General features: G+C 41.9%; 1 protein-coding gene across 2 annotated transcripts in view; it reads left to right on the top strand.

Annotated features, from left to right (window-relative positions):
- ube2ql1 (ubiquitin-conjugating enzyme E2Q family-like 1) overlaps positions 1 to 26026 on the top strand; it is a 35780-nt gene extending 9754 nt beyond the window's left edge. Inside the window, exon 3 of one of the 2 annotated variants that reach the window (XM_035993062.1) lies at positions 25408 to 26026. In XM_035993062.1, coding sequence (XP_035848955.1) covers positions 25408 to 25440 — 33 coding nt within the window. In that variant the 3' untranslated portion in view covers positions 25441 to 26026. Of the gene's footprint in view, positions 1 to 971; positions 4638 to 25407 lie in introns of those variants that run through there. The other variant, XM_031287118.2, reaches the window with a different exon arrangement.
- The last annotated feature ends 1071 nt before the right edge of the window (positions 26027 to 27097 follow it).

Below are 27097 nucleotides of genomic sequence, written 5' to 3'. Positions count from 1 at the left end.
CACGTTTGTAGGAAGTAAACTCCTCAGGTCTAAACCCCCAAATCCCCAGAGACTATATGAAAGAGCTTGCTGTCCTTATTGTTAAGGCCCTGACACACCAACCCGATTATCGGCCGTCAGACAGTCTGGCGAGGTCAGTGAGTCGAGTCTGTTCGGTGTGTTCCGTGCCGCTGTCAGTCGGAGGAGCCGTCGGCCTTCATTTTGGCAGATTTGACAGGTTGAATCGGAAGGCGGGCAGTTGGACTCAATGGCCAATCTGATTGGTGGAGCGCTAACCCGGAAATGACGAGTGGGATGAGTGTGACTAGAGTCTCTCAAAATCTGACGAAAATCTTTTAAACTGACCTTTGTCGATCTGAAATGAAGAGCAACTGCATGGCCTATTTCTCGCTTAAAATGTTTTCAGAAACACGTTTCGGTGAACTATCTTCGTAAAATATGAGATCATATTCTAAACGAGCCGCCATTATGCTCGGTTGTAAAATCTGGGAGCAGCTAGACCCACGTGACGCGTTCGTCCAATCAGCTGCCGGTTTTCATTTTTTGGGTGACAATACAGATTAGCGCCGCCTGCTGTTATGGAGACGTATTACGCCTCGCGCACGCGCAGAACGTACGCTCAAGTTGGCGTCGCTTCGGTGTGTTCTGAGGCTCATTTTGGAACTCGGGAAGGCAGTCAGTCTACTGCCTTTTCTGCCGAAGGCCGGCCGTCGGGTTGGTGTGTCAGAGCCTTAAGCTACACCTCTGTCATGGTGTCCCCCACTGTATGCAATTGAGATGATGTCTTTATCAAACAAAGTATGAATGTGTTTAGACCCCAATAAGAGTCTTAAAGAAATGAAGCAACGGGCCAATCTGTCCCAATAGCGGACAGTGTGATGCCTTCTCTATGTTGTATCTTTCCACACAATCCTAACCTCATCTCCCTCTCAACCCTTCCCTTCTCTCTGTATCTGTGTCTTCCCTCACAGGGGCGTATATGTAGGAAAGCAGGGAAGTCTAAGAAAGCGTTCAGCCGTAAGGAAGCCGAGGCCACCTTCAAGTCCCTGGTGAAGACCCACGAGAAGTACGGCTGGGTGTCCCCGCCTGTGTCCGACGGCTGAGTGCTCCGCCGCCGACCCTCCGACCCCCTGACCCCCGCGCTAGCCCAGCTAGCCCCGACACGCAAAACAACACACCACGCTAACTCAACAATCTTCCATCTTCACCTTTTGCTGTTTTACTCAAAAAGTTTTTTGTTTTTTTGGGGGGTTTTGTGTGTCTGTGTTATTATTTTTTTTGGAATTTGTTTTAGTCCTTATCTCCACCAAAACTCTCGGAGAGCAGACACACCGCCATCATCGTCACTCCTCCACCAAGAAGATACTTTCGTTCCCCTCCCTCTCGCCCACGGAGATTCTTTCCCCCATTTTGGAAAGACCTAAGAGGGAGGTGTGTGGGTATGTGTGTGTGTTTGTATGTGTGTGTGTGTGTGTGTTTGTCACTCACTTGGATATCAACTGGGAGTATGTGCATGTGCATTGGAGTGTGCGTTACTATCGGTGGATTTCTTTTTCAGATTTTTTTTTTTTTGTCGTAACGCACACCCATGAACATACAGGATAAATCGGACAGTGTGGACTTTTCCACCCATGTGAAAGACTACTGAATGAAGAAGACTCATCCCACTCTCCTGTCCTTGCCATCCCATTCTCTCCCTCTCTTCCCATCCCTCTCTCCCTTCTTCTCTACAGCACTGAACTGGCATCCCTTCCCGCCGTCTCTCTCTGTAGCTGTCGGGTCATTTGCATATAAATGAAGTTGTTAATGTTTAATAGACGGGCACCGCGCTGGCATTTCTACTCACTCATTTACTCCTTTATTTCCCCTTTCTTTCGACTGTGCCGTTGCTCACAGTTCAATGCAACACGATTGTAATTTACATGGAGCTGTGCTCTCTCTATATCTCTTTCTTTAGCTCGCTCGTTCACTTTGTTTCTCATTCTTTCTCTCCGTCTCCTGTAGCTAAATTTAGAGCTCACTGTTGCTTAGATGGATATTGATTTCTAATTGAGAAATAAAAAGTCACACGTTGCTTTATGCAGAGACTATGTATGATAGAATAGAATGAAAGTCAATCATCTCTCTCTCTTTCTTTCTTTCTCTCTACTCTCATGTTAGTGTGTGTGTGTGTGTGTGTGTGTGTGTGTGTGTGTGTGTGTGTGTGAGAGGAAGGAGACTGTAATTCCCATGATTTAGATACCAGATGGTACAGCTGAAGGCTAGGCCTAAGTGTGTGTGTGTGTGTGTGTGTGTGTGTGTGTGTGTGTGTGTGTGTGTGTGTGTGTGTGTGCGCGTGTGTGCGTGCTTGTGTGTGTGAGCAAGGGAGACAACCCTTTAAACAGAGAAGAATATAATTTACTGTGAATGACCCTAAGGCCTAAAGGGAGTGCTGTATTCTTTGTTGGATTACTTGTCACTGTCTTGTTCCTCTTTCTTTGTCAGATCATTAGCAGGCCTACTGTAAACACGTGTGTGGTTGCGACTGAATATCTCGTCTGTCTCTTTCCGATTCCATGTAAAGAACTAAAGGTCAGTAGAATATACGCTTCGGATGTTTAGCTGTGCTCCAGACGAATGCACACACACATGAAAGCTCGCCCACACACTCATGCATACACCTGCAGCCTTTACGCCGGCAGTAACACCTAGAAATGAATACAGACGGAGGGCTTGAGCGCCGCCGGGGATGGAGTGCTGCTTTAAATGAGCATACACTTCAGAGCCCGCCTGATTGATGTCCGCTGGAATAGAGAGACTCAAGGTAATAGGGAGAGGAAGAGGAGAAGAAGAACAGAGGGAGAGGAGGGAATTGCGGGAGCTTTGATCACCACTGGCTGCTTCTAGAAATGTCAGGTGGCTTGCAAAATGGCCGAAAACAGATATTATTTGCTGTCCCCGCTGTGATTACTTAAGAGACATACAGTTCCCGAGTTCCAACCTTTAGTTCCAAGGACTTTATAAATATCTGCTCTACAGCTGCAGCAACGTCAGTCTTAATCTTAATCTTTCTGACGCCTACTAGCCACCGACTAGCTGTCCGTCCAATCCAGTGGGCTCCTTGTGTGTTTGTTTTGCTATCTGCCAGTTAAATGTCAGAGGGAAAGCTGCTAATTGGTCTGACATTTCAGCAGAGTGTCATTAGAGAACAGCAGCTGAGAGCAGAAGGATGGAGGATGTCAAACCTCCCGCTCGGCACTGACATTTTATCACTTTCCGCTCCTGCTCCGTGTTTTGGGGGAAGGAGTGTAGGGAAGGCAGACAGCGGGTTAGGTGAGGAGAGACAGGGGTGTAGGAGCATCTGGATGCCAGTCAGCTCTCAGCAGGCCCAACCCTAATCCTGGAGCAGAATGTTTAAACCGCTGAGCTGAAGCCGAGCCGTGCTGCCAGCATGCCGCGTTTGGATCGGGTTGCGCCGCGTTTCAAAGCCCCCCCTTGTGTCGCGTGGTCGATAACAAATGTCCGTCTGTGTGTGAGTGCATGTGTGAGCAAACATGTGTGTTGCACTCCCATCGTGAAAAAAAAGAGGCAAAAGAGTATAAAAAAAAACAAAACAACAACACCATCTGGTATGTGATCATGTACGAAAGCGTGTTAGCCCTCTTTGAATTTGGCTAGTCATTTCAGGGTCGATCGTATGGTGATCAATCGGCTTGTCAGCGGAGAAAACTGTAAACTGAATTATTGTTAAGAGAAAATATCTCAAAAGCTGAGGTTTCAAGAGAATCATTTTGTGATATAGTTTAGATTGGTAGTTTGCAGACACTAACTGGGTGAATTGATTATGTTGTATTATATCTGCATGTGATATGTGATTGGTAGCTAGCTACTGTATATCTTTTTTCAAGAAAAGCAAGAAAAAACTACGGTAAAAAACAAAACTGCAAATGCTTCTCTTTTCTTGTTCTTTTTTTTTATTTTTTTGGGTTCTGTATTGTATGTATATTTCTTTTCTTTCGAAGCCTCCTAAATAATGTCACATTGTGTTATATGAATGTTTGTGTTTTAATTTATTTGTGGTGGCCAAAATGACTATTTGAAGCATGTTGCAGGTAATGTCACAAAAAAATGAGAAGAAAAAAAAAAACCTTGCTAAGAACGATAGCCTATGTATTAGTGTGATCAGGGGAAGGTGTGTTTATTTGGGGGGATTTCAGGGAGTAAAGAAGGACAGAAGGTTGCAAAGCCTCAAGATTATAAAAGGGAGTATTTTCTTCATTGGGAGAGCATCAAAGTGGAATCAAGAAAATTCCTACGCTCCCTTGAAGACTTTCTAGTCGCCTCCATGATGTCACTACTGTCCCTTCCCCGTTGGTCCTGCTGTAGACAGTGATTTGGCTTATGGGTAATGCAGTCAACACAAAGATCTGGACTGAAGTTTTCCCCAGTCACAGATCAGGGATCAGTGAGACCTCCCTATGCTTCAAATCCCGCTCGTAAAGGGAATGTGCACATCTGACCTGTGATCAGTTACTCTGGGCGACTTTATCCCACTCCTGACTCGAGTGTTTGGTCGAGACCAAGGTCTTAAAAGGTGAAAGGTCGTTGCAAGACCAAACAGGAATGTGCAATAAAAGTTACAGCTTATTCAAACTCTGCCTACTGGATTTGTGGTTTTGTTTCACATCTGCATTATGAGCTAATGTCACACCTGGGAGCTTTGTGTGCTGCTACTGTACACTTGCATGCATTTTAAAGACCTACTTTAGGCTGCTGTGTCCTATGAGTGGTCCCTGCATTGTCCTAGTTTCATTTACTGCAGTCAATAAGACATTGTTTCTAACATCCTCATTTAGGATAGACTCTAATCACACATCCTCCACTCTTGGGCTTTTATCAGATGGCCTCAAGCTTGATGGAAACACAGTGTTCCCTCTCTGTGTGTGTGGAATGGTCGCCCTAATCAGACACAGGAGCCCGTGAATGGATGTGTTAAAGAGAGTGCATGGGTAATGCTGACAGACTCCTACTGAACATACCATTTAAAGAAAGTTTTGTAAAGATTAAGTTAGGTGCACTGTAAAGACAATACACATCTTAAAGGAAAATTCTGTTCCATCATTTCTAAATTGGAGAGAAATTACCAACATTGGCCGCCAAGATTACAGCTATCTGGCGCTAGCATACAGCTACTTAATAGTTAGCACTAGGCTAACCTTGGATTGTAATGGAACGGAGCAGTACTTTCTACCGTCAAAAATCACAGATAAAGGCTTCTGAACCAATCGGAAATGTTCTTGCGACTAGAAATTGGGGAGAATTTAACAACATTGGTCGCCAAGATTACAGGTTTCCCTGGCGTTAGCACACAGCTACTATAGTTTGTACTGGACACTAATAGAATATAGCAGCACTTTCTACCGTCAAAAATCACAGATAAAGGCTTTTAAACCAAATACTACGGAATAGATAAAAAGATACCCGGAACTGGGGAGAATTTAACAACATTGCAGGCCAAGATTACATTTTTTACTGCCGTTAGCATGCAGCTACATGTGACAACGTTAACACCGCAGTAGCATAAAAAAACACTCCAGTAGTTCCTGCTTGGCTGGAGCTTATGACCAATCATAGAAGGCCGGCTTGAAGTTGCGTAACAGTTAGACACCCCCCCCTGGCCCTGATTGGTGTATCTGAACAGGGAGCGGTGGATTTTTGCAAATCACACTACAGGCTGTAGGAGCCAGAGGAGCTGGATTTTTTTTTTTATTACCTGCTTCATGTAGTTCTACTCGAACATAGGGTCAGTTTCAGCAAATGTGACAGAAAGTTAGTTTTATAAGTCTAACCCTAACCCACCAAGTCTGAATTCTCCATCCAAAATTGTCCAAAATACGACTTTGCGTTGTGTCAATCACGTTTCACTGATCATGAAACTTTGTCCGTCATTAAAAAATTTGCAACAGGTTTGATTTTCGGCATTTTTTCGTATGCACTCATCGTGACCACTCAGAGCCACCGTACATGAAAAAACGTCATCATCCGAAATGGCATCTGATCATCTGATTCACTTAATCTCTCAGCACAAAGCACTTCACTTAAAGATAGAGATTGGCAGGTGATTGCAAAACAGCTTGGTATTGAGGATTGGAATCGCAAAACAAAGGATGTATGAATGGATTAGACAGTGATTGTGCATTGGCAGCTAAATGTTACTCTTTGCTAATGTCATTCATTACAGGCGCGGGACTAGTGCATCCACGTAGGCTAATTAATTCAAGAAGTGAGAGGACCACAAAATGATTTACTGCTCGACGATTCCATTCGGTCTCCTATTGCGAATATTCGCAACAAATCGGAATCAGTGTGCCAGAGGTTTCTGTGGGTTGACGAAATACCGATTAAAAAACGCATACGACAAACACATTTTTGGTGTGCATAGGCCTTTACCAAAGTTGACCACCACACATGTAGCCTAGTGCTATGCAGTGAGGGACTGTAACTGACATCTCTGGTGTGTTCACTTTTACTTGCACTTCTAGAGAATTGATGGGGAAAATATGATTAAACCAGGGGTTACTTTACAACATTTCTGCTCCTGCCATATTGGACTCCACTCTAACGATGTCACAGCATTTTCAGTAATAAAGTTGAGTGAGTAATATGTTATCATAATTGACAAGAATGATGGACAAAATCCATAAAACAGCATGAACAACAGATGATATATCACCATAATCCATATTGTATCACACCAGGGTTACTCCACCCACCTCCAACCTGAGCAGAGATCTAATCCAATAACTGAAAACACCTGTGTGGGCGTTTAAGAGAATTTGATTTTCATCCAGTGAAAATCAAGTTGATTCTTGCTGATTTTAATTTGAAGTACCTGAATTGATCTCAACCCAGTTAAAAATCATTTCTTATGTCCGGAACATATGTTTTTCACTGAAGAAATGTTTTTGATATGTCACAGTACAAAAAGCACAGGCGCAAATAATAAAATTGATTTAGCTGCTTCAGTTTTCAGGTAGTGCATACTGGCTGACCAGGACACTTAAATATAATGGAGCCATCGTTCACAGGATTAGCAACACCTGCGATTTCCCCACTATGACAAATAGAAGAGCTGATACAGTGCACTGTGTATCTGTTTAATCGCCGTACTCTTCTGTCTTTTAAACTATTCACCATTATTTCAGCTGCTCACATTCCATCAAAATTCTCTTTTTTTCCAATTCTTCATTGTGCAAAAGTGCATATACAAAGGTACACACAGATACATAGAATAGACATTACAAAACAGAAACAAAAGAAAAGACAATACAAAAAAATACATTACATTTGATAATGCCAGAGCTTGTGTCACATCCTTTTGATATTGTATTCATTTAATAACTTAAAGGTCTTAATGGCTTTTTGTTTTTAATATTAGGGTCATTGGGTACTATATTGCTGAAAATTTATAATAAATAGTTGTATAATATATATCATGTTATTTTCAATCTTATCTTGACAGAAATGTCATTTTTTTTATACACATTAAACATATTTTGAAAAACGGAGACATTTCCCTTCGTTTGTGCCCTTCGTTTACATGCAAACGGAGAATTCGCCTCTGAAAACGATTCTTTCTAAAAACTCCAGCCAGAGTGGAGATTTTGGAAAACTTTGTTTGCACGTTTGCATGTAAACTGAGACAAACGGAGGTTTAGGCAGCTGAGGAAGCGAGGAAGAGAAGAGAGAGGAAGTGATTCGTTGCTGTTGTTGCTATTTTCAGGATTCTGATTGGCTAACGTGGGCTTGAGCTTCTCGTTACACTGCCACCTACAGATTTGGCATGCTCCTGACGGCACTGATGGCATATGTACACGGGTATATGTAAACGAACTGACAGCTGTGCACGATGTTATTTTTGAAAACGAAGAGGTTGAAATGTCCGTTTATGAAAATAGCCGGCCACGTTTAAACGTAGCAATAGAAATGTGTCTACCTCCATCCAGAACCTTCTTGTATAATATACAGTGAAAAAAAAACATTCCATCAGAATAGATCCTTTCACAGATGGCATCTTGACTCATCAGAGCATGCACAGCACAGGTGTAATTAATAACATTAATACTAATCAACACAATTTAGGTGCTGTGCATGCTTGCTCGCTCGATGGTGTTTTAAGCCCCCAACGTCGACTTCAAGGCAGCGCTGCGACCGTCGACTTCAAGGGACCTAACCCTAACCTTGACCCTAACCATTGCCTAATCCTAGTGCCTTCCAGGCAGCGCTGCCTGGAAGACGTTGGGGGCTTAAAATACCAAACACCTGCTTGCTCACAGACACAGCTTAAGTGAAATGGAGGCATCGTTGTTATTAGTAACACCTGTGCTTTTCCTGCTATGAAAGAAACAAGACATATTGGCAATTTAACCATACACAGCCACAACAGCCTGGCACCTCCTCCTCATGCTGGTCACACACTGCTGTGGGATGGCATCCCATTCTTCAACCAGCATTTGTCGCAAGTCAGCCAACGTGGTTGTGTTGGTCACTCTGGCACGAACAGCACACCCGAGCTTAGCATAAAAACTGGAAGCAGCTAGCCTGGCTCTTTCCAAAGGTAATGTAATCGAACTACCATCCCCTCTAAAAGCTCATTTATGCTGCCTTTACGTACGAGAAAGGTACGTCCATTTCAAACAACGTAACCATCGCTGCCCACATACGTACATGCGTCCTCGCGTTGGCATGGATGGTAAGCAATACATCCATTAGAGGGGCTTGAACAAATCAGTGTCGCACGGACGGATCTCTGCTTTTACTTTGCTGCTTCTTCGTTTCTTCTACTTTGTTCTGCTGTTTGTCCCTGTGTCTGGGCGGAGTAAGTAAAGATGTTAAAAATCCTGACCAAATTGCCTAGCTCCGTCATTTTTAAAATGTCTTCGTCCTGTCCTATGATCGGGTCTCACTTGAACTATTGGCTACATTGCCTGTGCGATTTCCAGTGCTACTGCTCCGTTTCGTTCATATCTGTAAACTTTCAGAAAGTGTGCACAAAAACGAACGAAAGGGCTCCGTCATATGCGTATAAAGTTGAGCATAAATGACCCTTAAAGGAACACACACACACACACACATCATTGCTGACATCCCAAATTAATTGATCCCTGAGCACTCTTGTTTTTGTCTAGTTGATATTTCCCCACTGCTCATTAGGGCGGGAGAGAGACTGAGGAGTGGATCCGAGCGAGTAAGATATTGATGACACCATGCCGAATGCTCTGAGGCAGGGGTCGGCCACCTTTTTAATGTGTAGTGCCATTTTAAAATGTTCTTGAATCAGTGTGACATATAATCCTTAAAACTGCAATCATCTACCAAGTCCGTTCTAGCAGTGTTATTTTTTTCCCTTTGCGCCGCGTTCTGTGAAGAAGGCAATGAATACTAGCCAATCAGAGGCAGAGTAGGGCGGATCTTTGTGGAATGCAGATGGGGAAAAAGTCATTCAAACTACTGTAAATAACAGGCTCTGCTCCTGCCAATGGCTGTGAAAGAGGCCTTTTTTCCAGGTTAGAGCAATAGCTCCTCCAAATGTCTGTGCACGTCCCTGGTTCTGTGTGTGTGTTTGTGTATGTGTTTGCACTCCTCTGCTCCAGTGGAAGCAACAGACAAAAACATTTGTTATTCAATTGTGAGATAACAAGACACAATCCCCTGAAGGTAACTTGACACACAAAACCTCAGCGAGGCTCTGAGAGACAGAAAGAAAAACAGGAGGCAGAGTGAGAGGAGAGGGTGAGCTAGGAGGAAGTTGGCCGTCACTGTGTTTATGTATTCAGGTTGCTTTTATTCCAAAAAATGAAAAAAGAAAACCCCGGAGGAAGCCGTTTATGTGATTTGTAAAAGCAACACGCAGCATGATGAAATAGCGGCATGACAGTCTGAGCAATGCAAGCGTATGGTGCCTGTTTTCATGGGGCAAGCTTAGTTGGAATGAGATTTTAATAGGGGTGAGGAAATGGTGATAAGCCTTTTTTTTATGGGTGCTGTCGTACCTGGAGTATTGTTTTCTTCAGGATTATGGATGTGGTGGAGGGTAAAACCTCCTAAAGCATTCTAGTCACGTTTTTATCTCTGGAATCGTTTTTCTCTCCTTTTCGGAGTGAACATACATTTTTAGGATAAAGTCAGAGGATGCATCACTGCAACTAGTAGCACACTGGGATGTTCTAAGGATAAGGTTTTGTAAGTGTTCCAGCTTAAATAAATGGTTTAGTATCCTGTAGATTTCTTTATATAGAGGTGGCTGTTTACACACCTTTTTATTTACCAGTCATTACTGAGGAATAGAGCTCATTAACGACATTTATTTTGAATGAATAGTAATAGAACAATTTGAGATAGACTTATTTGCTTTGCTTAGTTGGGATGATTGATTGCACCTGAAGGGGACGGTTTCTTTTCCATTTCTTTTCGTGTTTGAGTTAACCTTCCTGCCTCAGGTGTGGTCACGTGGCCTCTGCTTGGAGACGTTGTCACTACCCGATGTGAGTCGAGTGCGGATGTGAGTTGCGCATGGATCACTTTGCAACAATGACCTGATTTCACGCAGATCTGTTTTGCTGTTTGCCACAGAATAAAGAGATAGATACATTACATAGCAGTAATTTATTATTTAGTATAAGGCATCACATTTTCACGGCATGATCCCTGATGTCAGTTCTAGATTAGAGGCTGAAGTAGCCTACAAGAACCTAAACGAGAGACTTCTGTAATGTCAAAACAATAAAAATGGACCTACATAACGAAGTTCGTTCACTGCTGGCTACTACTTAGCAATCAAACACAAAGGCTGTCACTTGAATGGCGTTTTGAGCTAACGTTAGCAATCAAACAATCAGTTCACTGCTGGCCGATTGTTAGTTTTATTACAAGTAGCTAACCTCTTGTGGTCATGCAAATAATGAAAATGAAAAAAGGTGGAAACAACAATAGGACATTGTTCTAGGACTGCAAAACCAGCGTGGATGGTTGGAGGCAGCAGATCAAAACATCTATATGAATACTTTTTTGTGGTGAAAGGCGTTGTATTTAAGCTACGGATGCACCGAATCCAGGATTCGGGTTCGGATTCAGCTGAATATTGGGCTTTTTGACGGGGTTCGGTTTCTGCTGAACCTTAGAATTTTTTTTCCAGCGAACTGAACCCTATGCTTGTACTACGCGCGGTATGCTGGTCGACGTAATGACGCCGCCGTTGATTACGGGAAGGTGTTTACTTAGGTGGACCGTTCAATGCAGTAGGCTGTGAAAAAGCAAAAATGGACCTCGTGAGCAGAAAAAGTGTAGTTTGGCAGGACTTTCAGTCAAAAGAAGGCCATTCAAGTCCAGCTACATGTTCAATTTGCAATGCCGATTTGTCTCGTGGTAGCAAGGACCCTAAACAATACACAACATCGCCGCTGTTAAAACATTTGCGTATGAAACATCCGAAAGAATACGAGTTGTGCATAAAGGAATCTACAGCAGCCAAAATGCAGCAACTTCAGGTACGGCAAAGGAAGGACAGTCAGCTAAAAACCTGTGTTAACCAGACTGTGCCTCTCCCGGGCTGTCAGCGGTTCTCTCAGCAAATGAGTCTCCCTACAGTGGGAGCGGAGCGACCGAACAGCCCGCTGCTGCTGCTGCTGCTAGAAACGTTAGCTTTCTAATGCCTTTATCATACACCGGTTAGCGAAAATTTGCCAAACAAAATCGGCACTCATCTGGCGATAGCGATGCGCTTTCCTACGATGTGAAAAGAGCGTGTGAATTCAACATTAAGTTGTTACATTTAACTGTTTTAGAGGCTGTGGACGTTGTTTACTTCATTAATGTGTTTACTGTGTTAATGGACTGAGGATGGGAGTAGGATTCGATATTCGGTTTCGGATTCGGCAGAATCTTAACCAGTGGATTCGGTATTCGGCCGAACCCCAAAAATCTGGATTTGGTGCATCCCTAATTTAAACTCACTGAAAACCCACTTATTTATTTTTTTTGTTTAGCTATGAAGCCTAGTTGGATTCATCAGTTATCAGTATTTTTTTCATTCATTTTGGTCAGTTGACCAACTGATTAATCAACCTATTAGAAACCTATAGGGATAGTGGCTCTCTGTGAATCAAGCAGAGACAAAGAAAGAAGGGGATTGTGATAAAGAAAAAGGGATATAACAAGACAATGAAATAAGGCCACATAGCCTGAAGAGCAGAGGGTTAGTTTCTCCTCTCCATCTGAATTATAGTAGCTTCATTAGATAAGATGTGATTTGTGAGTCTGCCATTTCCTCTGCCCCCATCCTCGCTGACACACCCGATGCCGAGGAGATTTCCCAGAATGTCTCTATATGAGATCAGCCATGTCGAGAGCTGGCGAGAGGACACTTGGTGCTTGCAGACCACACAAACACACACCCCATTAGACACACGCATGCATCGACTGCTCTCACACACAGAAACACTTGCCGTTCAATAGGTGACAGAGTTAATGTCAAGAGGATCAGTAAAGGCAGAAAGGGGCTGTAAACGAAAAACCAGAAGGGCAGACATCTCAGGGGAGAAGCCATCAAAAAGCCTGTGCTAAATTATAGACCTCCCCCTCCCTCCAACATACATAAGTCAATCCATGATGTATAGCTGTCTTTTAAAATGCATGAAGTACTGACAGTGCTTTTGCGTGGGTGATGTATGGATCACAAAAAATGTATCAGCTGTTGATATGCTAATTCCCACAGGATGACATACAATGATGCTGTCATGTCAGAGTAGGAGCTGAAGGATGCTTCTCCATCACAGCAGGATGAGAAATGATATGAAATATTGTGTGTATAAGTGATGCCATGGCTTCAGAGCAGAATGAGATGTAGCTTCACTGTGCAGAGTGAGGGACACTGGAGATGAGGGTTCCTTCTTTACAGGCTACATGCATTATGCATCCATGTCTCACTTGGAAATATGGTGTTAAATAATGAATTTGTTTTCCCTGTTGATACACAGATGTATGGATAAGATGGACTGTCTGTGTGTGGGAGGATTTGCACATTGATCATGCATGCACTGTGCATGTGTGTGAACTAGGGCCATCAAAAATGAATTTTGCTCCATGAGAAAACATCGGCTAGATAAATTAGAGGACACTTAAAGCAGTTTGAGGAATGGAAGCTGTTTTGCAGCAATTAAAATAGGCATGGCTCTATCAGAGCTCAGTTAGCATAGCTGTTGTTGCTCATTAGTACAACTGTGACATTTACCAAGCTAGGTGGCTAACTTTTATGTATGGCATGCCCTCTAAATGATGCTGATGCAATTTTCTCCTCACACAGTTCTGCTCAGTATTTCTATATTGTATTGTATTCTATGGAATTGTTCCATATAAAGTAAGAGATGGAAATCTTAAAACACTGCAGTGTTCATTGGGTAATCAGAAATTGTTAAAGGTACACTGTGTAGTATTTTAAGTATTTTCTTCATTCATAAATATGTCCTCATTGGTGTAAAATGCCCAATGATCAGACTTATTCTTGTAAGCGAAGAATTTCTTATCTGTATTTACATTGGAAGGGAAAGTCCAAGGAGGCTTTCATGTCGTCCCGCCATTTTGAAAAACTATAATTGCTGAGAGGGACATGAAGCACTAGTCTACCTGTCTAGCTAATCCACAACGCGTTTTCATTCAGAGCCAGCGTCATGGGACTGAAACCAGCTGAAACGGAGAAGGAGATCAGTGAGAGGCGCTTGTCACTGCCCCGGCAAATTTGAAAGCCTGCGCTGCACTTTAGTTCATAATGGAGGATCATACTTATGCCGAGCCACAGGAGAAGGAATCCTCGTCGCCAAAAAAGCGGAAAAGGGAATTAAAAAGGCAACGTGACACATAACGGCTAACGTAGTTGCAAGACGCATTTGAAAAAGCGAGGCGCTAGAGAGCACTCGTTTGAATACAAAATACAATTTCACCGATGATAGATGGGAGAAATTCCTACACAGTGTACTTCTAAATGGTGACTTTTTGTTGAATAGATTCTTTGAAATGGACATTTTTTCAACATAAGGTTATTTTTCCAACAAGAAAGTCTGTCATCATACTGTGTGAAGTGATGACATAACTGCCTTGAAAAAAATTATGCTTGATCTTTATAAGGGAACTATGGTGAAAGTCCACAACCTTCTACAGGGAGGAAGTGCTTTTCCCTGGTACAAATCATTCGTCCAAAAAAATTGAAATTGAAGTAAAGCTTGTAAAATGGGTATTTCCCACTTGACAGCCTCATGACAAGAGAAGTGATCTTTGATGTGCGCTGAAAACCCCTAATAATCCAGAGAGTATGGGCAGTGTAACAGCTAACTGTCGATAGTACAGTTATACCATTTTTTCCCAGCTTTTTCTTTCGGTTCCCCTGACTGTATTACCAGTTGCGACAGCGACACTGGTATTGTTTTAACCTGTGGGTGTTGTCCAAGCAAGGGTGCCGGAAGTTGGGGGAGTAGGGAAGGGACCATCTTGCCTCCCCCCTCCCCCCCACCCCCACCCCCCACACACACACATTACGCCCCTAGCCCAATTTGGCGTTGCGTATCCCATTGCAAAAGGGTCTTTAGTTGTATACTAATGCATAATGGAATATTAATGCAATTTAAATCATAATTTTGTGTTCTTCCCTCACATGTTTCGGCTTTGAATGATAAATAAGTCTCACAACTGCTAGCTTGGTGAAATCAGGACATGCGTAGTATCGAGTTGTAGATTATAAAAAGGGATGATTAATTTAGATTTCTGGAGAAAGAACACACAGTAGAATCACTCCTCTCGCTCTTTCCGTATTTCTCTGTCACTCTGTTTGAGCGTGTGTGTGTGTGTGTGTGTGTGTGTGTGTGTGTAAAGCTCTGTACTCTTTCAAACTGCAGTTAGCTCTTATGTAAGCTCTGGCACTGGGATGGAGGCTACCGAAAGCTTTGGCAGCCACCCCTCTCTGTGTCTCTCTCTCTCTCTCTCTCTCTCTCTCTCTCTCTCTCTCTCTCTCTCTCTCTCATCTTTTCCATTCTTAGCAGACTGGGGCTCACTATAAATATTTTATATGGCACAGTGCATGTGGGAAAAATTTATTTTTAGCCCATTTCAGTGCTTTCGCTAGAAACCAGCTTTCTGTGAAGCCAGACAGCGTTTTGGTGTGGATTAACTCTCCTCGTCTGTGCTTGTGTACGCGCATGTGCATCAGTGTCGGCCTTGATTAACCAGTCAATCAATTCTGACTGCTGTCCACTGGCAACAGTTGCATCATCGATTCTTAATGAGTTCCTCTAAGGTAGGATATGCTATGTGAGCCTTAAATTCAATAAATTTCCAGTTTTAGGGACCTGCTGCGTCTCAGTGCAAGTGTGGATTTTCCACAAAGTGATCCCTCTCTCCCAGAGGACAATTAGAAAGACACTGATCGCTCAAGATGGGGCCTGCAAGGAAAAATCAAAGAATAGGAAGAGAGAAAAGCCTTTGCAGATGTCGCTAGCGAGGGATGGGATGTTAAAATGCAAAGCACGCCCTTCCCCGGCCACCAAGACATGCATGCATGAACATGAGCAGCAGACAGCGGTCACACACTCGCAGCGCTACAAACACCCGAGGATGTAGCCGTTTGCATCTGCTTAGACATAAGAGATAATAGGAAGATTAAAGAAAAAACACTAGAGACACTCATTGGTAGCCCAGGCATTAGACATATCCTTGGATCATTAGCCACATCATCAGTGAAGCAATTTGTGTGTTTCTGTGCATGGAGAGAGGAGAATCTGTTCGCACCACATCATCATGGAGCAAAGATACAATGTGATCATCTGTCTCTCTGTATTTTTTACACCAGATCTGTTAGCTGCTGTATTTTTTAAAGAAGGCTGCAGGTAACTGGGTCGATTACACGCACGCACACACACACACACGCACACGCACACGCACACGCACACGCACACACACACACACACTCTCGCACCCGGAGTGCCCTCATTCTAACCTTGATCAATGCTACTAAGGATCATGATTGGATGGAAGCTACAATAGCACATTGAGTGCTTTATTGAGCCGCCTTCCATACTCATTTTATAAGCTCTCCGGTAAGACGCTGAACATAAATCTGACTCATTAAAAGCCATCATGTTGGTTGGATGTGTGCTGTGTGTTCGAAACAAGCTTTCACAGAGCAAAAATTATGAGAAAGTGTACCAGAGCAACAAATGCTATGACAACAACCTTTGTGGATGTTTTCATATAGGAAAGATTTCATTGCATTTTCTCTCCTCCGTGTCTACTTTTCCTCCCTAATTCATCTCTCTCCTCCTGCCTCTCGTTGCCTTGTTCGTGACAGGAGGACAGCAGCCATCCTGACTGCTAATGAGGGACAGGGCTTTTGCTGTGAGTGTGACAGAGTCTGAGGGAGAAAGAGTGTCTTTTGTCTGCGTGCGTGCCTGTGTTGGGATTTTGGAAGATGGTTAGGCCAGGAGCAAAAAGAGAAAGAGTGAAAAAATAAAGGGAGATGTGCTCTCCAGCTCTCTTCCCTCGATCTGTTTCCTCTCTGTTACTAGGCAACACCTGCAGGCATGCACTAAATAAAGCCTTGTACTCACTATTCAACCCCGCCAACTCCAACCCCAACTCTCACTCTCTCCCCATCAACCTCATCCATTTCTCCTTCTCTCATTCATCCCTCAAATGACCCTTACCCTTCACCCCATCATCTCAGCACCCATTACTTTCCCCTCACACATCCTGTTCTTTCCTGTGTCGTCCTCTGAACAGGAACGACAGCACTCTTTGTTTGGAAAAAAAACAGGGTTAGAGACACAGTAGGTAAATCAAATTACAGGATCCAGTGTTCTCTTAGCTACACTTTCTCCTGCTGCTGGTGTTAAATCCAAATCAACAATAATAATGTACTTTTATCAGTAAAGATGAATGTGACCTGTAGACAAATGTGAAGTAGCGTAAACAACTAAGATACAAGGTCTTAAGCTGAATTGCGTTGCTTCAGCTATTCATTATTCCATTAGTAAAGAAGACCTTTCTAAGTTCTTAGTAACTACAAGCTAGTTTTAAACTAGCGATTTAGCTACTCAGGTTGCTAACAAATGTGTTAGTTAGGTTGAAGACTTTACCAATAATTAATAAGTTATTAGTAAACACCTGTAGCACAATGAAGCAATCAAGTATGTGAACAAAATGTATCTCAAGCTTAACAAACAACAAAATCTGATTATGCTAACCTAGCTAACGTTATTAGGTAGTTTAGCAAAACCTTACTGACAAGGTTTTGTAATTGGGGGGTATGTTGTGTCACTTTTGTGAAATATATTAAATTTCATTTAAAATCACTTTTATAAAGTTTATAAAATGTTATCAAGTTTCAAGTATCGACCATATTCCTTATTCTCTTTTACTCTTCACTCTAAACAAGGGTCATGTATTGGCAAGCTAACGTTAAAGTTACAAACTAGAAGATCTCTGTTTCGTTCTCTTTGTCGGCACCTGGCGATAAGCAGTAATTGCAGGTGTGTTCACATTCAATTATTTTAAATAAGTTCCATCGTCTTTGAATTTTCAAATTTGACATACCTTATTAATCCTGCGAGGGATATTACAATGTCTTTCATTCTCTGTAGTCATCGCTCTTTTCTTTGTTTGTCTGGCTGTGGTAACTGTTTATTTGCAACGCTAGCAGAGATAGTCCAGAGCGAGTCTGTTTCGGTAGCTCCTTCCCCCTCTCTGGCGGATCAACCATTACTGGCTGACATCACTAACTGGGTGCCGCTTATAATTTTTGCTGGGAATGTTACCTCATTTAGCGATACATAGTGACTTAACAGATATTTTTATTTAAATGAAAATCTTTGAGATTATTTCTTTAATTTGTTAGTTAGCTCAGTTGGCGAACAGTTAACACCTGGCAGTTACTGGGTGTAAATATTTAGACCAGGGGTCTTCAACGTTTTTTAAGCCAAGGAACCCTTAACCGAGAGAGACAGAGCAGGGTCCCCCTACTACATATGTATCCCCTCTGTAACTTTTGCTAGAAAACAGCAGACATCTCCATATTATCTCAGGTTGTTTATTGTGACCTGGTAAAGACAGAAAATAACACACATGAGGACAGGACAGACCCTTTGCATGTTAGGGGAGGAGATACACATTATATCAGTTGAAAAACAGCCTGATATTTTGTGTATCCCCTATGTAACTTTTGCTAGAAAACAATAGGCATCTCCATATTATCTCAGAAAATAACACACACATAAGGACAGGACAGACCCTTTGGATGTTAGGGGAGGGGATACACATTATATCAGGTGAAAAACTGCCTGATATAATTTGTATCCTCCCTGTAACTTATGCTAGAAAACAGCAGACATCTCCATATTATCTCATGTTGTTTATTGTGACCTTGTAAAGACAGAAAATAACATACATGATGACAGGACAGACCCTTTGCATGTTAGGGGAGGGGATACACATTATATCAGGTGAAAAACAGCCTGATATAATGTGTATCCTCTCTGTAACTTTTGCTAGAAAACAGCAGACATCTCCATATTATCTCAGGTTGTTTATTGTGACCTGGTAAAAACTGAAAAGAACACACATGAGGACAGGACAGACTCTTTGCATGTTAGGGGAGGGGATACACATTATATCAGGTGAAAAACGGCCTGATATTTTGTGTATCCCCTCTGTAACTTTTGCTAGAAAAAAGCTGACATCTCCATATTATCTCAGAAAATAACACACGTGATGACAGGACAGACCCTTTGCATGTTAGGAGAGGAGATACACATTATATCAGGTGAAAAACAGCCTGATATAATGACTATAATATAATATGACTAATGTCTAAAATGAAGTTGCATATTAAACTGGGCCTAGAGTAACATGTAGGGTGGCCTAAAGAATTTATACATACCTTTTTTCCATATAATACTAAACTATTAAAATAGCCTAATAATTGATTGCATGATTTTATAAATCATGTTTTAATGTTAAAACAGAAACGTGACACAGTGAATCTTTAGGATTAACTGACTGTATCTGGGGATGGCTACCATAGTGACTACAGTACCTTCCCTACAGGCAAGTAAGCTTATCGTCAGTGGGGATTTATATTTGCTAATAATATTTTGGATTCATGTTAAACTTTCAAAAATATATAAAAATATATAATTTGGAGGCCCCCCTGCATTGACTCTGTGGACCTCTAGGGGTCCCGGACCCCCTGTTGAAGATCCCTAATTTAGACAATTCATCTCTGTGTATGAACTAGTTTGTGGGGTGCTACCCTTTTTGATTTCGTAATGCATAAATCTACACTTCAGTCAACACTTATGTTCTAATTAGACTAAGTTTGAACTATGTCTTGAACTTGGTCTATAGAGGATATTATCATTTCTGATAATAACCTAAGCATTTCAGACATGGCGCTTCCACAAGGACTTAATGAAAATCCTACAGTCTCTGACTCACATAAGCACATTTAGATTGCCTATAGCTGCAATAAGTGCTTCAAGGCACTTTTAAAGCAAAAGCTATAAAATGCTTTATCGAACGGCTGAACACAAAAGGAAAAGTGGTCTTCATCATGGAGAACCAAATGAAAAGAATGTGTGCAGAGGCTTTGATTTCAAGTAAAAGTCTACAAGCTGTTCTTTTATAATTAGTCCATGTAATGGAGGCTTTTTATTCTATTTGTAAAATGCTCTTTTTATATATTATTTTTCATGCAAAGTGCCCCAGAACTCCTTGAGAGCACACCAAGCATCAACAAAGCGCCTGCACAGAAACACTCTCCATCCTTCTCTCTTTGAACTATACTATTCTTTTCATACATCGGCTACAGAAGCTTCATGCATTCTTAAAGGATTCTTTGGTGATAAAAGCCTCCAGCACTATTTTCTGTAACTTGTTGAAGATTATATTTGCCACTTTTTGAGCAGTAAAGTGCAGAAATGTTGAGTGGTATGAGCTTCATCTGTTAAGAAAGATGGATCCGAATGGAGGCATTGCTGCCAATTTAATGCAGTGGGAATCCCATGAGCATGCAGTATTAATGTGCATGGTGAACAGGTGACCCAGCCCTCACATGGATTCTGCCCTGAACCCTCATTTCATTTACCCTGAGATTATTATTTCTCTTTTGGTCATTTGTCAACGCAGGCAGGATGAGGGCTGAGGTTACAGAGCCACAGAGACGGAGACGGATGGAAAGAGAGAGGCAGTAGTTAAAGACAGCACACTTGGGGGAACAGACAGGTCAAACTAACCCCAAAATGTCATCCTGACATACTACCCCATCTTTCTCTCCGTGCTGCTGAGAAGGACAAATCTTTGGACCATATTTGAGCTCAGTCAACCTGACAGACCGCCAGCAAGTACAGTTTGTAAGCAATGAGCCTGGGCTGTGCGGTAATCTTGGGTTTGACCGATACAAAGGGATTTTGTGCTTTTAGACTCCCAAACCCTTCTTTTTAAACCCTGTTAAATAATAATAATATTTTTTTTAACGGGGCATTATTGTTCTTCTGTCCTCCATATGTGTGTGGTAGCCTTTACTGAGATCTTTTTCAAGGCTTCAAAGACATTGTATCAGAGTATAAAGTATTAGTATTAGTTCCTGGTAATTTCACATAACATTTCAATAATAACACATACATGTATCCGTATTACTGAATCATTTATCAAGACTGTGATATTTGTTTAAATCAGGAGAGATTTCATTAAGAGTGAACAATCCATTTTTACTCAAGTGCATGATAAAAAGAATTTGAGAGGAGTCCCATCGGGACTTGGTACAGTATATTTAGGGGGGGTAGTGATGCCGTGATTAATTCAGGATATTCCCCCCTGGGGTCTAGACACTGGTGGTGGTGGTGGTGGTGGTGGTAAAGAGAGTTGCTGAAGACCTGGATGATGGAATGTGGAGCAGGACTGGGCGCTGATATGATGAAGACTGGAGGTGAAGGGGTGGAGGAGGTTCACATCAGTTCTTATTGAAATGACAACTGACAGCAGCAGGGAGAACGCATTTTAAAGTTTGACAACATGGATACGATTGGCTAAGCGAGATCGTGGCAAGATCTGGTTGGACTACTTAAGAGTGAACGACCACAGATTAATAGCTGGAGAGAGACAAGACTGAATGAGTGAGTAAAGGGAGTGTCCCTGATTTAACTTTAGCTAAGCTTCATATCACTGATTTGACCACATTTGACGAATAAAACGCTGATATGAGTCTTATATTTGAGCTTATTTCACTTGTCACAGTAATACAGTGATGTGTAAGCAGAGAGAGTCATCGTGATGTGGGTGCTGTTCAGCTGGTGATTACCAAAGAGGACTGAGAAGAGGACTCAAGTGGACCTCTTGGCTTTAATTTGGCCTAATGCAAGAGTAGGTGTTTGCTCATGTGTGGGAGATCATTTCATAACACATTAGAGGTAAATTCAGATTTAAACCCTGGATGTAGTCCTGGGACACATTACATTATTACACAACTAAATGCCTAACCTTAACCCTTACCCTCACCCTAACCATAACCTAATTCTAACCCTAATCCTAAAACCAAGTCTTAACCCTCAAACAGCCCTTTAAAGTTGTGGGGTCCAACATTTTGGCCCCACAAAGCTGTCCGGAACCCACAAGTATACTGTATTCCCGGTTTTTGGACACAGACACACAGAGAGAGAGAGAGAGAGAGAGAGAGAGACACACACACACACCACGTTTAGCACGAGTCAGGGAGAGAGGGGAAAAAAAGGATTAAAGCCTGTGAAAGCTGCAGCATGATACGCTAGAGAACAGAGTGTGTATCAGGAATAGGAATAAAATCGCATAGGGCGGGCTCTGTCTCTGTGCATGTGTGGAGTGGGAAGGCAGCTGCCTTAAAATTGTTAGATTTTAAGGATGCAGAGGCACACATAGACACATACACACACACACAGGCGTTACACAATGACACTATCAGACAGAGACAACATCCAAAACCAGGGATTTATCAGCAGATTTTAAAAGGGAGAGCAGTTGTTGTGTATGTGTGTGTGTGTGTGTGTAAAGCTGAGTGGGCTTTGGTTTAATCCAAACATGAAACACAAGATTCCCCCCACCACACACAGACACACACACCCTCCCCTCTGTCACTCTCTCTCCCTCTGTGTGTGTGCGTGCGTGTGTGTGTGAATTTGCCTCCCTCAGTCTTTTTTAGCGTTGCGTAACAGCTTGATTATACAATCCCAAACATATATGCATGTCCATGAGGCTGAGCGCTAGAGTGCATGAAGTATGCAAGAGCATCAAACTGAAGTGGGGGGACGATGAGATGGAGGAAGGAAGGAAAAGAAAAGAAAGAGGTGAAGAAGGGACAACATCCATAGCGCTGCGGCACTGTGGGTACATTACTTGTCTGGATTAGAGCTCTAATGACCGATTCACACACTTACTCCTATAAATCATGTCGATGTAAGATCATCTAAAGGTGAGCAGATGAGGCGGCATGTTTTATTAATTTCCTTAAATAGTGCAAGGTGGCAAGCAGAGGGTGATGTTATAAATGTCAAATAGTGTACATGATATCATAAAATGTCCCTCAAACTGGGTTGAGAACACAATAAACACTGTGAATGTATAAAAATGCTAAATAGCCTACTAGAAATTGTTTTCAAAAAAAGTCCCATCACAACACAACAATCTGAAAACGCAACATCATCCATGCTAGAAATATTCAAAATGCTAGCATTTGCCTACACATTCAGCTGACACGGAGCAACATTAGCATTCATTTGGAATTATGTTTCCAGCCACCTGGCAATAAATCCAATATTCACTTTTCTTTTATCTCCGTTTTGGTCTTCACCAACTCCTTATAAAATATTTGGGTCTTTAGTGGCTAGATGTTTGACTTTCTTCACCAGCTATCTCGCTAACTTTGCCACTCTTGCGCTGGGCAGGTTGCCTACAGTGGGTTTGGTACCACTTAGAGTCCAGGTACTTGTTGATGAGCGGAAACTTGTAGAATCCCAAAAAATAAAAAAGGCTACTACGGAGTCAATAATATCATGAGGTAGAGATGGCCCGATACATTTTTTTGCTTCCTGATACCGATTCTGATACCTGAACTTGCGCATCGGCCGGTACCGAGTACTGATCCGATACCAGTGTGTCATATATTTTATTATGTTTTAACAGCTGTATACTACTATCTCTGTATGGATGTGATATGATTTCTATCTTTGTTGTCAGTCTGGCTCAGGTTAAATTCTTTGTGAAACATGAACAAACACAAACAATGAATGCCACAGAACTTTCTTGTATTATCCAGTTTGACAGTCAGTTATAACGGAAAAAGAACATAAACTAGTAGATTTTCTTTAGGGCTTTATTACGTGGTATCGGATCGGTGCATAAACTCCAGTACTTCCCGATATCGATACCAGCGTTTTAGGCAGTATCGGAGCCGATACCGATACTGGTATCGGAACATCTCTATCATGAGGTGCACAAACAGTCCAGAGGTCAAATTGGCACAAATATTCCGATATCACTTTCTTTTCAGTCGTTGCTACAAGTGATACCTTTCACATTACACATAGACCACGTCCACACGTACCAAAACCAAAACCCTGGCATTGTTTCAAGAATATTTGCGTCCAAAATGGATCCATTTGTAAATGACTCAATACGCTACTTCATATTCCAGGCCTATAGGTGGCGCTGTTTCTGCTACAGAAATTCACAAAAAAACTGAGAAGAGACGGAGCATGCTCATAAAGCTAGCGCGCTGTATACAGACAGACAGTATATTTTGCCCTAGTAACCCTAATAGGCTCAATATCTTCTCCAGCAGGAACACAAGCATGTAGTCCGCCACTGTTGTTGTTATAAGACGTCGTCGCAGGATAAGAGGTCGAAGGCGCAAGTATGCAGCTTCGCCGTCCAAACGAAGATGCAAGGGCGACGTTTTCGAAATTTTTTCACCCTGGGACCAGGTTTCTAAAAAGTGCGTCTTCAGGCAGTGCGTTTACAGGATTCGTTTGGACGATCGGCCAAAACGATGCAAAACGTGTGTTTACACCAAAAAGCGTTTCCATGTGGATGGCCCCTCAGTCTTTTGATCCACTGTACTATAAAAATATTAAGTAGTGCAGCAATACCCAGTTAATGAAATTACCAGGAACTAATACTAATACTTTATACTCTGATACAATGTCTTTGAAGCCTTGAAAAAGATCTCAGTAAAGGCTACCACACACATATGGAGGACAGAAGAACAATAATGCCCCGTTAAAAAAAAATTATGTATTGCGGAAGAACTAAAAGCAGAGACTTAAATCGAGATGACAGTTTGAGAACATTTTAGAATCTGAGCTTTGGGAGGCCGTGAGTGCTTTCTGAAAGCTAGAGATAATCAAAATGGAAAGGGGAAGTGAGTGGTATGAATATTAGAGACAAGGACTGGATGGACATTTCAGTTGAAAGTAAAAAGACAGGAGAGGAGATTGTGAGAGAGGATGAAGGAGATAGAAGTTAACGTACGTGTCCGTGTGCGGATTTGACGTCATTGCTAGTGTTAATAGGTTCGCGTGAAAACTTGGCAGAAGCTAGGCATCACTTCACACTCACAAACCAGTACACACACACACTTTAAACACACAAAGACGGGCTTAACCGAAGTATACACACATATTCAGGCACAGGCTTGACTCAAACACACACTCCCACGCACAGACAGGCCTATGACTCAATGACAACTTTTGCCTTATCTCCAAACCTTTTTCTGGTTTGTCCAATTTAATTTATTCACCCCCCCACCCTCTTTGTAACCCTCCAGTCACTCATCTCTCTTCATCTACCCAAGGCTTTTATCATTTTCAACTCCTTCCATTTTCATGTGCTATCCTCTACTCAGCTCGAAAGAATTGAGCGTTTTTCTCTCCTCGTTCATCCTTGAATGACTCCACAAGCAGCTCCCCTGGCCATGGCCCAACATTCGCACTAAAATACACCTGTTCCAATCTATCCCTCAGCCATGTTGTTCAATCATCAACCATTTAGTCTTTCATTTCCATCTGTCTCGGTCATATTAGCAGGGATGAACGTTGGAAATCAGTCTAATTTGGTCAAAATGTCTCTCTGCTTTCCTTAGAAAACCTGTAAAACAAGATACAACCCTCCCACTCCATCCCAGCGTGTAACCTAAACATTGACTTCTTTTGTCCCAGACTTGTACCCTTCTGTCTTTGCAAACAGCGCTGTCACTGGCAGAGCCACAGCCGAGGGAATTGACATGACAGCCGCTCTCCTGCATGGTAATACTGCCGTGCGCTTTAGAGGTCAAGGATCAAATAATAATAAAAATAAATAAATAAGACGACGCAGGGAACGAGGGACAACAGGGGATAAAGAAGAGAAGGGAGGATGGAGTTGGGAGAAGAAAATGAAGAGAGCGGAGGAGTGCAGGATGCTCTCTGTGGTCCCTCTGTCCTCTGTTCCCTCCCATCACCAGAGAGAGGTGAGGGGGCTGGTTGTCATGACGGCTGTTGTCATGGCAGCTGGACTGGGTAATAAACAGGAGGAGCGATGTCTGTCCATCCAGTGCAGTGAAGCTGCTGTGGCAACTACTAACAAGATGCAGCAAATATGCTGTTGTGATGGCAAGTTTAACTTTGTGTTTTTCATATTTTGATCATCGCTTTAAGAAAACCATGGCTCTCTGTAGTCTGAGAAAACTGTACAACCTTGGAGTTAGGAGACATCCGTCTTTAAAATTTGATTTCATGGCACCCTTCCAGAACTATGCCAATTGACTGAAGGACACTCCCGCACTTTTTCTCTGCTGCTAAATTCTATTATATTCTACCTCCACCTCACGGTGAACCTAACTTATAACAATCAGTGCTCTGTTACAGGTCTACTTATGCCCCGTCTTTTGTTGTCTGTCCTGTCCCTCGTCTGTCTTAAATGCTCTACTTTAAGTAGTAATTGCACTTTATGTATATCTATAATGTGTGTGCACTAAATGTAGCCTGTCTCAAATGTCGTTTTTACATATTTTAAATCTAACAGTGTGTTCAGCGTGTAACACCACTTGATTCATGGTGAAACGTTGTTTCGTCTCACTATACACAATGTGTATATGGTTGAAATGACAATAAAACCCACTTGACTTGACAAAAACACACACATGGCATCCTATGTTTTTCATTTTCATATCCTAGTTTTTCAAAGTCAATATCTTGATGACTTGTTAAAGTGACATGTTTTGTCTTGAGATGTCCTTTAAGCTTACTTGGTATCATAGCAGCCTTAGTCTTTGTTTCCGATTGCTGTGAACCTGAAAAGCTCAAGTTTCGGTAAGTGTGATGCATTACTATATCAGCTTATTTCTTTCATTATTCTACATTTGAAAACTGAATATGAAAATGTAGTTAATATAAATGACATTTTTATTAAAGCTTCACGTCATAAAAAAAAAAAAAAGTGACAAGTAAATAAATGAAAACACACACATGGTCCGTCCTACCGAAACCGCAAGGTGTAGGGCTGGGCCATATGGACTAAATCTTTTGTCCCGATATTGGTCATTTCATATCTCGACAACTACATATATCACGATATACAGTCATGTGAAAAAATTAGGACACCCATGCTAAAGTTGACTACAAAGAGGAATTTAAAAAAAAAAAAAAAAAAAAAAAAAAATCATCTTTTGGATGAATGCCTTAATTAAAAAAAAATGAGGAAAAATCCAACCTTTAAGCACACCAATTTTCTTTGTGAAAGAATAATGTAGCGTAAATAATTAAATGTTCTTCCTTAAAATACAGGGGCCATAAGTAAGTACACCCCTATGTTGAATTCCCATAGAGACAGGCAGATTTTTATTTTTAAAGGCCAGTTATTTCATGGATCCAGGATACTATGCATCCTGATAAAGTTCCCTTGGCCTTTGGAATTAAAATCATCACATACCCTTCACCATACCTACAGATTGGCATGGGGTACTTTCCATAAAATCATCTCTCAATGCAAATCAAACCAGCTATTAGGCTAACTGAAA

This window comes from Sander lucioperca, chromosome 16 (genome assembly GCF_008315115.2).
Source record: "Sander lucioperca isolate FBNREF2018 chromosome 16, SLUC_FBN_1.2, whole genome shotgun sequence".
Lineage (NCBI taxonomy): Eukaryota > Metazoa > Chordata > Actinopteri > Perciformes > Percidae > Sander > Sander lucioperca.
This window is presented reverse-complemented; position numbering and strand designations above follow the sequence as displayed.